The sequence below is a fragment of the Gymnoscopelus braueri genome, assembly GCF_963280865.1.
Source record: "Gymnoscopelus braueri genome assembly, chromosome: 20".
In the NCBI taxonomy this organism is placed as follows: Eukaryota; Metazoa; Chordata; class Actinopteri; order Myctophiformes; family Myctophidae; genus Gymnoscopelus; species Gymnoscopelus braueri.
In genome coordinates this window covers 25,432,684-25,446,108 of record NC_137622.1, presented here as the reverse complement: position 1 = coordinate 25,446,108, position 13,425 = coordinate 25,432,684, and the positions used below count along the sequence as shown (strand labels likewise).

At 42.9% G+C, this 13,425-nt stretch overlaps 1 protein-coding gene across 1 annotated transcript; it reads right to left on the bottom strand.

Moving 5' to 3' along the window:
- Positions 1–9,546: 9,546 nt before the first annotated feature.
- Positions 9,547–10,641, bottom strand: LOC308075628 (putative nuclease HARBI1; the record flags this gene model as incomplete). Its single annotated transcript, XM_080415575.1, has 1 exon — positions 9,547–10,641. The coding sequence occupies one exon, from the start codon at positions 10,639–10,641 to the stop codon at positions 9,547–9,549; it is 1,095 nt and encodes a 364-aa protein (XP_080271701.1).
- Positions 10,642–13,425: the final 2,784 nt, after the last annotated feature.

Below are 13,425 nucleotides of genomic sequence, written 5' to 3'. Positions count from 1 at the left end.
GGCCGTTCTCATGCATTTTTCCTCCTTAGTGGGTTGGTCAATGGATCTGAAATTGCACATGTGCATTGACCACTGGCATATGCAGGGACTGACAAAGCTGATTTTTCACATTCCCCAAATGTGTTGTCTATTATCATTTTTGCCATGGGTGGGAGATCTGCAGTCCTTGGGTATGAACTAGTAACTTTAGAATGTGTAAATAATAATTAGTGCCAAGAATAAATGTCATTTTTTAGTGCAGGGTGAAGGAACAGAGAAAATTGCATAAACATTAGATACTTTCACTGTTTGCTTTATCTGTCTCATGCAGCTTCAGTAGGGAAAACCAGGGGAAACTAGGTTGTGTGTAATGCCTGGCTTGACATAAGCTTGAAAATGTAATCAGTCTACAATAGATAGTTCTAAAGTTATGCATGACAATGAATGTGCTAATTGTCCCTCTACACAACTTGACCTTTGAGATCCAATGTTCAGTATGAATTGTCATGGCCTTGGGTTGTGATTTGATGGCTACACACTACAGGGTGCAAATGAAAATGTTGAACTATAGTGACTGCCTCATTGTTAAACTTGAATGCTGTGCATGTGCTGTTGGTGGGGGTATAAAAGCAGACGCACAGCTCACATTGATGTGCGGGTGTGTCTGTTAATTGAACCAAATCAACAGTGACATTGGCCTTGGTGTTCTAGAAGCAAAACTAAAGGTGTGGTTAGTAGAGCATAAATCTAATAATTGTGATTTATACCGACATCCATGAAAAAGTAGCACAGCATGTGATTACCAGTTATATCGACTCTACTGTCTTCTTCCCTCTCTCTCATACTCATGTGTTGTCTATCTCTCTCCATTGTTCTTTTATATTTCTGTCTTTCAAATTGCTCTGTAATCGGCAAAAGTCTGATTTTAACCCATTAGGACCGGAAATGCATCTGCGTCATTTTTTTATTTTAGCTAAAAAGCATTATTTTACACTTTGGCTATTTTAGATTTTTTTTTCTGAAAATATGTGCAAATCGTTGAATATATATATTATTTTAAAGCAAACATTTGTAACTCAAATCTTTGCTTCTGGGGGTCCCTGGAACAACATATTTTGAGATGGGAGTCCGTGGACCATTGGAACAAAAAAACCTCTAACGAACCAGTGGAGTGGGTAAGAAAGCATTACAATACAATTATAGCGTAGAGATCAAAATGGCATCTTTCACTCATTGAAAAACAGACTAGATAGAATAAATACACAATCGATGTCAAACAAAACAGACAATCAGAAAACATTTTAGAACAAGTCCCCACAGACACTTCATTTGCACTCCGCTACAGCTTAATGAGCTATAATGTTGACGTTGCTAGGGCGGCGTGCCCTGTTGCTATGCAGCCAGGGCTGGTGGAGGAAATGGCTCTGGTTGGAGTTTGAGGGAAGGGAAGGAAAGAGATGTAGCCAAAAGGCTATTACTGTGTGTGTGTGTGTGTGTGTGTGTGTGTGTGTGTGTGTGTGTGTGTGTGTGTGTGTGTGTGTGTGTGTATGTGTGTGTGTGTGTGTGTGTGTTATGTGTGTGCCTTTGCACATGAGAGTGCTGGTTGCTTTGTGTTTGTGTGTACTGTATATGTGCATGTGTGTGTAAGTGTGAGCAGGCCTATTTGTGTTTACTGTAAAGCGACCAGCACATGAGTGCTGGTCGCTTTGTGTGTGTGTGTGTGTGTGTGTGTGTGTGTGTGTGTGTGTGTGTGTGTGTGTGTGTGTGTGTGTGTGTGTGTGTGTGTGTGTGTGTGTGTGTGTGTGTGTGTGTGTGTGTGTGGAGGCTTCACCTCAAGCCTGAACCCAGGGAAGCCGTGGAGAGGGCATTTATGAAGGAATTCTGTAATTTTCAAAACTGTGGTTTGAGTTTCACTCTTTTTTTACAAGCTGGTTTGGGCACTGATAATGGAAAACGGCTGCAGCGAGAGAGGGGGGGGGGGGGGCGGGTGAGAGAAAGACGAAGAGAGAGGAAGGGGGAGAGAGAGACAGAGACAGAGGGAGAGAAAGAGACAGGCAGAGGGAGACAGACAGAGACATATAGTCAGACAGGGTAACAAAGGCCAAGGGAGAGAGATACAGTAGAAGAGACAGAAGCCACAGAGACCGACGCATAAACATTAAGAGACAGACAGGCACAGAAACATTGCAATTTATAGTTGTAATTCAGGCATTTAGCCGACACTTATCCAGTGCGACCTTTGCTTGCCGGTGAAGTAGATATAGATAGATGTATCTGCCATTTTTGTTGCAGTTTACAAGCAATGGGCATGCATGCACGAATTGAGCTGTGATGTAATTGTTTTTCCAAATCTCTACACTGTTCCACTGAAACTGATGTATTTTTTTAAATCTTCCCTTTTTCTTTTCTTTTCTAAATCTTTTCATTAGAGTTTTAACAATTATTCCCCAGGGGAGTCAAACTATTCTCAGAAAAAGAAAAGTGCTGTTTTTGTGGATGAGAGGCCCAAACATAGACGAAAATGTGTGTTTTTCAAAATATCTATGCTGGTGTGGACAGGGCTTAAGAGACACATAGAAACATTAAGAGACAGACATGACACAGAGAAACATTAAGGGCACTATTTAGACGATCTTTTAGACCCTCCAGAAAGACACGATTATGCGATCACATGATTTATTGCATAATCAGCCAAATGGCAAAGATTATGCGGGGTAATTTTTTTTTCAAAAAGGGCGCATAATCGCATATTCACCACAATAATCGCATCACAAAATATGCGGGGCATATTTTCCACATATTCCGCAACTTTCCGCATATTTCGCAACTTCTGCATAAAATCACATAAAAATCCTGCGTATTTCATTGCAAAATCAAGGATTTTAGCCCGTATAATCGAGGATTTTGCCCGCGTTTTTCTGGAGGGTCTCAATGGCACATGGTAGTGTATGATCTAAAGCTGCACCTTGGGAGCCTGTTGAACTGCAATTTTGATAGACGGCAGATAATGTCGCCGCAAAGTAAGGCATAAAGGGGTGGAATTTAATATCTGAATTAGTCATTGGTGTGTTTTGGGCATTAGAGCAATCAGAGTGTTAGTGTCTCCTATTCCCTTTATGTGCCCTGCACCATGGCACATTGTTATTTAAATGACAGATTTGGCTATTTGGAGGTGATATGAAACATTTTCTGGCGAGGAAATGGGTGTGCTCGTGCTCAAAGTGAGACAGACACAAGAGAGGGGCGTGTGTCTCAGATGTGTGTACATGCACACGCGCGCGCGCACACACACACACACACACACACACACACACACACACACACACACACACACACACACACACACACACACACACACACACACACACACACACACACACACACACACACACACACACACACACACACACACACACACACACACACACACAAATACACTCCAGCCCAAGAGACCAAGGGGGCCTGTTAAGCTACTGAGTGCTATTTAGTCTCAACAGGGGAAATAAAACAGAGTGACAGAATGAAATGTGTAATAGAGCTGGCTGTAAAAGTATGGAATGGCATGGAATGGAACATAGCCTGACCTAACATGACGTCACTCAACCTGTGCTAAGAATTTGTACCATGAGAATGACCGCAAATGTACTGTAGGTATACGTAAATACAAATAATTACACCATAAAAAAAAACTAAATCAGTTGTGTTTTGGTGCTGACGAGGGACAGACCAGTGCCTCCAGAAAAAGAAGTGGACAAACTGATTTTATTGTAATCTGAGCCTGACCCCAAGTATGATTAAGAACAAAAAAAGCAAGCTGTCACATAAATACGGTCAATGGTTTGCCCAACACTGTCTATATTGTTGAAGCCATTGAACTACCGGAAATTGAACCCCTAATCTTGTTCTATACCCATCCTTCCTGTGTGTGTAGACACTGACCCCAGTGTCTGCGTTCAGTGATGAGGCATTGCACATTTTTGTGCCAGTGCGGGCAGTCTTCTCCCTCTGAAAATGTTTAGACGGACAGCCACAAAAGCATAAGTAGAAGAGTGAGTGTGTGTGTGTGTGTGTGTGTGTGTGTGTGTGTGTGTGTGTGTGTGTGTGTGTGTGTGTGTGTGTGTGTGTGTGTGTGTGTGTGTGTGTGTGTACTGTGTGCCAACACAGTACTGTATGCGGTTCCAGAGTTAAATATCTTAACCACTACAGCATAGACGGGCACAATGCATCGTTTTAAGACCATGTCCACTGGGTATCATGTTAGCAACGCTAAAACAAACATCTGGTTATGTGTGCCAGTGTTTTCTATGCAGTACACTGGGAAGAAGAAAAAAGTAAAAAAAATCTTGATGTGTGGTGGTGTTGTGGTTGTTTTTATCATAAAGGAAGCTGAACGGAGGAAGGCCAGAGAGTAGACATCTTAACATCTCGACCACCAATAAGGAATTCCGTTTGGCTGTGTGAACTCTGATCGTTGGGAATATATGCTCTGTTGGACTGCACCGGTTGTGTCGGTATACAGTATGTCAAGAACAGAATGCTGTGCTATAGAGAAAGTTTGCTGGTGGTGGACACTCAAACCTCTTTACTCCCTCTTTACTCAAGTATTAACCTAACTCTCTCTAACTCTCCCCCCACACTCTGAACCGAGGTCACTCAGAATAGAGGCTTTTATTATGAGCATTTAACGTTAATGTTACACTAACAGTGCAGCCGTTAGCTCATGTTCTATAACGCCCGTCTAACATGTTGTGCCTCCACCCCTCTCTCTCTGTCTCATCCCACACCTCTCTCCATGTCTCACCCCACCCCTCTCTGTCCATGTCTCACTTTCTCTCATTTCTGATATTTCTGTCCACCATTCTATCCTACAATCTTTCTCTTTTTTCGGCTTATTTTCTCTCCTCCCTTTCAATTTTTTATTGTTTCCCTCTGCCTTTCATTCTCCCCCTCTTTCAGTCCTCTTTTCTCCACTGCCTTACTTTCTCTTTCTTTCTTTCTCTCCTCTCTGTGCGCTCTGACCGCTGCAGTGTGATTTGTAGCGTAAGGACCGAGCGTGCTGGCTGAATTACACGCACGCGCGCACGCACGCACGCACGCACGCACGCACGCACGCACGCACGCACGCACGCACGCACGCACGCACGCACGCACACACACACACACACACACACACACACACACACACACACACACACACACACACACACACACACACACACACACACACACACACACACACACACACACACACACACACACACACACACACACACACACACACAGCATTTTAATGATTTTCAAATGACCAGCTTCCTCTTCTTTATATATATTAAAAAAGTGCTACACCACTGATATGTGACGTCAGCGTCACACACCGTTGCCCAAGGTTGGCAGGTTTTCCTGCCCGCCTGAAGCCTAACTAAAGGCTCCAGCATCGCCAACCCAATTGCCAGAATACAATTTTGGGATTGAACATTTCTGCAAACCACGGATATGTTGAATCTTGACGTTTCTGAACCAGAAGGTCAGGCATAGTTCTTTTAGTTAAGGTTAGGTTAAGGGTTTGTTGTTAGGGTTATCGGTTCGGGTTAGGGTCTGGATAGGGTTAGTTTCCAGATGGACCACATTGAGTTGACATGGTCCACATTCCGTCGTCTTCAACAAATTATCTAGAAATGTTGATATAAAACATATTTTTGGTTCAGAAACATAGCGATTTAACGCATTCCAGGCTGGCGTTACTGGTCCGTTGAGTTCCTTCAGGCCGTAACAGCTAGGCTCCACAAGGAGCGTTGTGTTGCGTTGCGTCACTGTCCGGGTTTTCCAATAAGGAACTACTTAAGGAGTTAAGAAGGGTCCTTAAGAAGGCTCTGGTAAGAAGGCTGCCTTATGTTACAGGTGTTTCCCGAACATGCACTTAGTGCCCTTGTTACCACAGTGCAAAGAAGGCTCTGTTAGAAGTACTTAACCGGAGCTGTCCAATCAATCGATGCTGCAGACTAGCCGTTTGTTCCACACAAGTACATTAGATTAGTACATGCTCGCAAATGAAGTTTTGCTGTAACAAGTGGGAGTGTACTCGGCCCATCAATAACATAATGCTGAAAATTAACAAGCTTTAGCGCTGTTGGTAACTGTGACCGCATTATACCCTTAACCTAATTTTGATCAGCTCGCAGGGCTGATCAGTGAAGAGACAATGCAACTAGTCGTCACTTTCTCGTCACTTTTTACTCATTGGCTGGCCTTGGTAAAAGGCTTGTCCTCCCAGAATATGGCATCTAAACAACTACACCGCATATGGGACAAGGCATGACACTATGTGCTGTCTTGTGGTGGGTTTATGTTGTTTTGCGCTTTGTATGTTAAATAACAAGACAGAGATTTTAACAAATCTCATGTGGTCTGCAAGAAAATGAACATGCAGGAAAATTAGGTATCCGAATGCAATTATAATACTATTGCGGGCAGAATCCACACTTCTCATTCTTCCCTGCTGTTAAAGTAATACTAGGTAACGTTTTCAACAAAACTAAAGTTAAATTGTATATCTTTTGTCAGTGGCAAAAGTTTCACAACACCCACTCCATGAATTTCACCCCCGGAAGCCTTTTATTTATATATTTTCTATTGAACGGTGAAGGGGGGGACTTTCCCGGGAAAATGACGTTCCTGGCCAACGTCATGACGTCGTGGCCGACGTCCCCAGGAACTACCGCAACGGTTTCCTGTTTGGCCAGGAACTACCGCGGTAATAGCAAAAAGGAACCTCACGCTGATGTTAAGAGAATGTAGGATTAGAAGATCGAAAAAGAACAGAAAAAGAAAGCACAGCTCATGGTAACTAATGCTCCACTGGCTAAGAGAAACGATCCGTAGATAGTATAAAACAATTAAAAGATCGCTTTTTGAAACGCTTCCGGCTTCCGGTGAAAACGAATGGAATTCTGGGTAATCGAGGATTACGGAAATTGTATGCAGTGACGGTAGTGACCAGCAGAGGTTGCTAAAAATCGTTATTTGGGATTCTGCATTGTACAACTTTAACTTTCAAACAGCAGGGGATTTACACTATTTTCAGGGGCAAGGCCATCTGGGCTCCAGTGTCCTTAAATTACTCAGGGCAAAAACGCAATGCACTAATTCCCTGTTGCATGTGCATGTGTTGACAAACAGGTGTATCCAAGTAGCAATCACAATTATTTATGCACAGCATTGGCCTATAAAGACCTGTGGGTAGTAGCACACATTGAGGAGATAAAATGGCAGATGCTGAGAAGGCACGGGCCAAGAACTCAGCAGCATATACACCATCCTGCTGGAGGAGGTCTAACTGCCAGTGTCACCGCCAAGTGTCGCATAAGGAAGGCTATAGCCCAATCCATGGCCCCCTCCAGTCCCTGTGGCCTGCGGGACTGGGTGGCGGCAAGAAAGAAGTGGCAGGAGCACAACAGCCAGAAGAATGCACAAATTCTGAGAGAGGCCCGGGCCACTAGTGGTGGTGAACCGGATAAGAAGGTCCTCCTCATCCTCATTAAAACCCCCGGCCCCGAGCAACAGCACCCCACCCCTGCCACTCCCGCCAACACAGGCATATCAGACTTAAAACGTAAATAAATCATTTGAAGGGAATCCCGCTTTGTAAAAAACAGCAGAGCAATAAATACGTCTTCTCCAATAATTAACAAATATCTCTGTTCCATCTCTATTATGCTTCCTCCTTCCACATAGCGTTGTTGTTTCTGTTTCTGTTAGTGTAAATTATATTTTTCCCATTATTACTATTATGAACTTTGTATTTTTGTCACTTATGAATTCTGAGATTTTGACTTTCCAAGGAGTAGTGAATACGTACAGTAGGAAATGAGTACTGTAGGCACAGAAATGCATAAAGTAGACATCATACCTAACCTTATTCAACTGATCATCTTTAAAATCAATCCAGCGCATGCTATTTTACCTAGACTTAACAAAAACACTTTATTATTATCCTAAATATTATTTATTTATTGATGTATGTATTTTTGTACTAATAAGAAAAATGAGGAGAGCTTTTTTGGAAAATCTTTTTCCCCCCAAAATGATTCAAATTCAGGATTTAGTTTTTTTTACCTTTTGTTTTTCCAGATACATTATCAACATCTGTGACCGTCACATCATACAGAACATAACCATGATTATTGCCATATAATATCAAACACAGGTTTAACACTGACAATTTCTCAAAAACAACCCATTTTATTAGGACTCTAGAATTCCCCTGGGACTCATTCAAATGACCACCAGTGAGTCGGGACTCGCTACATTGAAAACCTATCAACATTTTGGAAACATTTGTGTTTCATGTTGATTTTGTGTTATCCTTAAGTGATTTTTTTTTGTGTTTTGGCCAGAACTCCCTTCAATAAAAGGAATTGAATGCTGGTTACCTTTTCAACTGTGTGTTGTGTGAATACCTTTCCAGCCGTAAGCGTATAGCTGATATCATAGGTGCCACACTGCATGGTGGCAGTGGGCTTATGTTATTTAATCTATTCTTTTGTAAAACTTTATTTAAAATTTGGGCCAGTTAGATAACATATGGCAAATGTCATATAGTGTCACCCATTTTGTTTCTGTTTTTTACAGAACACAAAACAAGCCAAAACAACATACAACCCCCCCCCCCAAAAAAAAGAATATAATATAATAAACTAAATGCAACTGACATGGGTCACAAAATAGATTACAGATGCCATTATGTCAAGCTGTTTCTGGTCGCCATCACTGCCGTCACAGAACGTATATTTGTATGTGTATACATGTATGTGTATACATATAAGAACAGTTGTTTTCTTTTTGTGTAATATGTCATATAATCCCATATGGGATGGGCCAAAAATGGTGGCATGACATGAAAATTAAATTGTCATTCATTCATTCATTCATTCATTCATTCATATATATAGGCCTGTAGTGAAAGTTCTTAAAAACGACTGAATGACGACACCAAAAGTAACGTTAACAAAGTTTACTGGCTTCTTGCAGTAGAAAAATAGTGTGAAACATCGTACAAAAATTAGGCTTTGGATCAACAATTCACGTGCATTTATACATGTCTCTGTTGCACAAAAAAACAAAGTATGTACCGGTACTCTTTCACAATAAAACGTTTAGTCTTATTCCAAATTATAACTCCAATAAATCCACAACAATACATGCAAAATATGCAGTGAATATTGTGTCTCTCAAATAACTTCTTTAAGTCTTAAACTGTAAATAGTACAAATCCCTTTTTAACTGTTTTAATACTATTTATGAACAGTGGCGTCGTTACGCGGGGGCTTCGGTGGCTATAGCCACCAATGTTTTATCCAAAGCCACCATTAAAAAAAAAAAAACTACCCCTAAACCGAAATAAAGTAACCAAAAACGGGGAAAAAAGTACCCGAATCCGCCGAAATCCGCGAAAAAAAATCGCCTGAAGTGTAGTGGGCTTATTTTATTTTATATGATTTTATGTATGGTGTTCGGGTGCTCTGTGAATTGCTTGGTGACTGCAAGGTGAAAGGGTGGGGAAGTGTGAAATCAGAACAGGTTGATGAGCTCCTGTCTGACCCGGGCACCGGCTTCGTGGAGTACTGCTTGGGGTTCGCGGGGGAGGGGAGGTGGTGGTGGCTCATCATCATCACCGTCGTCCTCCTCATTATCACCCTCCTCATCATCCACATCAGGTAACCCAGCACGCACAGCTATGTTGTGGAGCATAGCAGTCACAACGATGACCTGGCAGGACTTCAAGGGCGATAGGCGCAGGCCACCCTCGGAGCGGTGAATGCAGCGGAATCGTGCTTTCCACCTGGCAAACACCCGTTCAATGTGGGTCCTGGCCTTGGTGTGACTCTCATTGAACCTTTCCTCCTCTGGTGAGGCCGGCTCCGCCACGGGTGTTATGAGGTAGGTGCGGAGGGGGTAGCCACTGTCACCAAGGTAGAAGCTCCCGCCGAACACTCCCCTGGCCGCCCTCTCTCCCACAGCCGAGTTCTCCCATACAAATGCGTCGTGGCTGGCTCCTGGCCATCTGGCAACGACGTCTGTGATCAGGCCGTCGTGGTCCACCACCACCTGGGTGTTGATGGCTGGGAAATGCTTCCAGCAGAACCAGCTCGGGTCCACCAGGGCCGAGCACCAGTTGTCGAGCTTGATCAATGTGCCATCAACCACACCTATCACCCGAGGGATCCCAGCCATGTTGAGGAATCCTTGGCGGACCTGGCGGACCTCCTCCCTCGTGGTAGGCATCTTTATGTGCTGCTGGGCATAGCGCAGGAGGACCGGTGTCACGGCTGCCACACTCCGTGACACCGACGCCTTCCTGAGGCCGGTGCCATCTCCCACCACCTGTTGGAAGCTCCCCGTTGCGTAAAAACGCAGCGCGGCGAGGAGCTGCACTTCCGGGCTGAGAGCAAAGTTGCGGCGAGTTGGCCTCCGGATATGTGGGGACACCAACTGGAGGAGGCGCTGGATCTCAGCACGGGGCAGTCTGTATTTATTTTGGATAGCCCGGTCTGACAGCTCGTGGAGGGGGCTGAAATGTTGACGGGTTATGGCGTTCACATACGTTGTCTGGCTTCTCCCAGAGAGACGCTGATTGGCAGCGAGAATATGCTGTATAGCAGCCATGGTATCTCACACGTGTGACTGGGAAACGTCTTGATACAGACGGGCAGGTCACTTGATTGGTTTCCAGCTGTCCCAGCTGGGTTGGGGAGTGGCTACATTTGTTATGTGCCCTGGGACACTCTTCAATAGTATTTATTGAAACAATGTGCCAGTGCTATCTAGTTAACAGGCTAAGCGTCACATAGCAACATGTGACAAATATAAAATATAAAACTAGATACTTACATATATATATATATATTTATATATAATATATATGTATATAATATAATATGTCCTTAGCTCTGGTGTGGTTTAAAGTCCCACCCTTTGTCTCATGAACCAGTCTCTGCGTTGTGTACTTATTTTGTTGTGTTTGGTGGTTAGGAGATGAGAATGAAGAACCAGGCATAGGACTTGTGCGGTAGAGCAGTGTAGTGTTGTTTATATCAGCTCTTGACACCTTGCAGAGAAACAATAAAGTTGTGTTTTTTTACTGTTCACGATAGTAATATTGCAATACTGTCAGAACTTCACAGAACTGCATGTAAACTTAAACATAGAACAAACAAGAAAAAGTGCTCCTCAGAGCTCAGGTCTCCGCCAGGTCAGGTAGGTTATTGTGGGCCAGCAATGTTGATGGAATATGAAGAATCGGACAGATCCATCTTGATCACATGACTATAGAGATAATGTGTAGTGTACTGATTATGTGATGTTTAGACAAAATCTGTACGTGTAATATCAAAAAGAAAAAATGCACAAATCGGCCTCCTGTTGGCACTATAATAGAGCAATGTTAAAAGGGTGGCATTTTTTCCTCAACGTAGTGCGAATATGTGCAAAATGTCACCGCAATCGGACGCTGCGTTCATGATTTGAGACTCCTGCAAACTTTAGATGGCAATCTTAGCCAATCAGGATGGAATATGAAAAATCAAACAGATCCGTCTTGATCACATGACTATAGAGATCATGTGAACCAATTTGCATGCAAATTTGGATAAATCTGAAGGAGTAACATTTGTATTACATAAGTCGACCTCCTGGTGGCGCTATAAAAGCCAGATGTGAAAAATGCAGGGCAAAGGTTTTTCCTTGGCCTCTAGGGAGTGTGCATACAAAGTTTTACACAGATCAGTGAAGTTATAGGTAAAAATACAAATTGGCCTGCTATAGCGCCACCGTGAGGCTGATTTGAAAAATGTCAAGTAGCATTTCTTCCTCGGCCTAGTGGGAATGTGCATGCAGGAAATCGCACGCTGTGTTCATTATTTAAGGCATTTTGTTCAAAACGGGGCACTCCTGCAAACTTTGGAAGACAATCTTAGCCAATCAGGATGGAATTAGAACATTCTGAAAGACCAGTTTCGTTTAATGACTATAGAGATACTGTGTACCGATTTGCGTGATCTTTGGACAAAATCTGTAGGAGTAACATAAATAAATGTGTTTTGCAAAAATCAGCCACCTGGTGGCGCTATACCAGGCCCATGTGAAACATTTGGGGCAGAGGTTCTGCTCTGGCATCCAGGGAGAGTGTGTGCACAGTTTCGCGTCGATCGGGCCAACAGTGCCGGAGATTATCTGTCCAGACGGACACGCGGACGCACAGACAGACAGACAGACAGACAGACAGACAGACAGACAGACAGACAGACAGGTGCAAAACGTAGTCTCGCCATGCCTTTGGCCTGGCGGAGACAAAAATAGGAATAGTTTATCTGCTGCACAATATAAACCATTCATTCAGGTTCAACCATCTAGTTACCACATGAGCACATTTCTGGCAATAAACTGCTACAAATATACACATTTCTTTACAAATAACCCCAACAGCACAACAATATACTTCCCAACAATAATATTTGTCAATAAAACAACATGGATGGTTAATCTAATTACTTATATCAAATGGATTATCAGAGGGTGGATTGCACTCCTACCTTGCAGAGAAATAATAAAGATGTGACTTAAAATGGCCACCCCAACCAACAAGATGACAGCTGCACATAACAGAAACAATGGAAAATAATACAGCGCCCTCTGGAGGCACCAGTAGTAACTACACATAATATATGTGTGTGTGTGTGTGTGTGTGTGTGTGTGTGTGTGTGTGTGTGTGTGTGTGTGTGTGTGTGTGTGTGTGTGTGTGTGTGTGTGTGTGTGTAATCGCTTTGGTAAACCCGGCCATTGACGTTGTCATTGGACAGAGCACTTTTCTGCGGGCATCAGAAGAGGCACAATATTCATGGATTTATGCATACAGTACATAGCTACAGCTTAATTTGTCCACAATGAGTGCTATAGTGCTTTTGATAAATGTATTAAGTTAGTTTTCATACAGAGCTGAACAGGAAAAGACAGAACATTAAATATCACAAATACATACGCTCACCCGGGCCCTGATATGTTTTCCTGTGAGGTAATTCATGCCCCAAGTCCCATATTTGTTTCTTAACATTTCATTACCATGAAATTAATGAATTAAAAAAAAACTCACTCTTTCTTTCTCTCTCTATGACTATCATCCTCCATTTGTCTGTATGTCTTTACATATCTCTGTTCCCTTCCCTTTGCTGACAGAAATTCCAAAAGTAAAGTAATGCACTGTGTGCAAATGTGTAAATGCCCTCATCTTCCTTTCTCTCTTTTTCTCCACACACACATGTAAATCATAAGCCTAGAGACACGGTTATCAGCCAGGCTTAACATAAAGTATGTATTGGCTGTCGACTGTGTAGGGCCACAAGACTCCCACCACATGTGAACATGACCGGCGGTAGGAGACTCAATTGAGTCTCC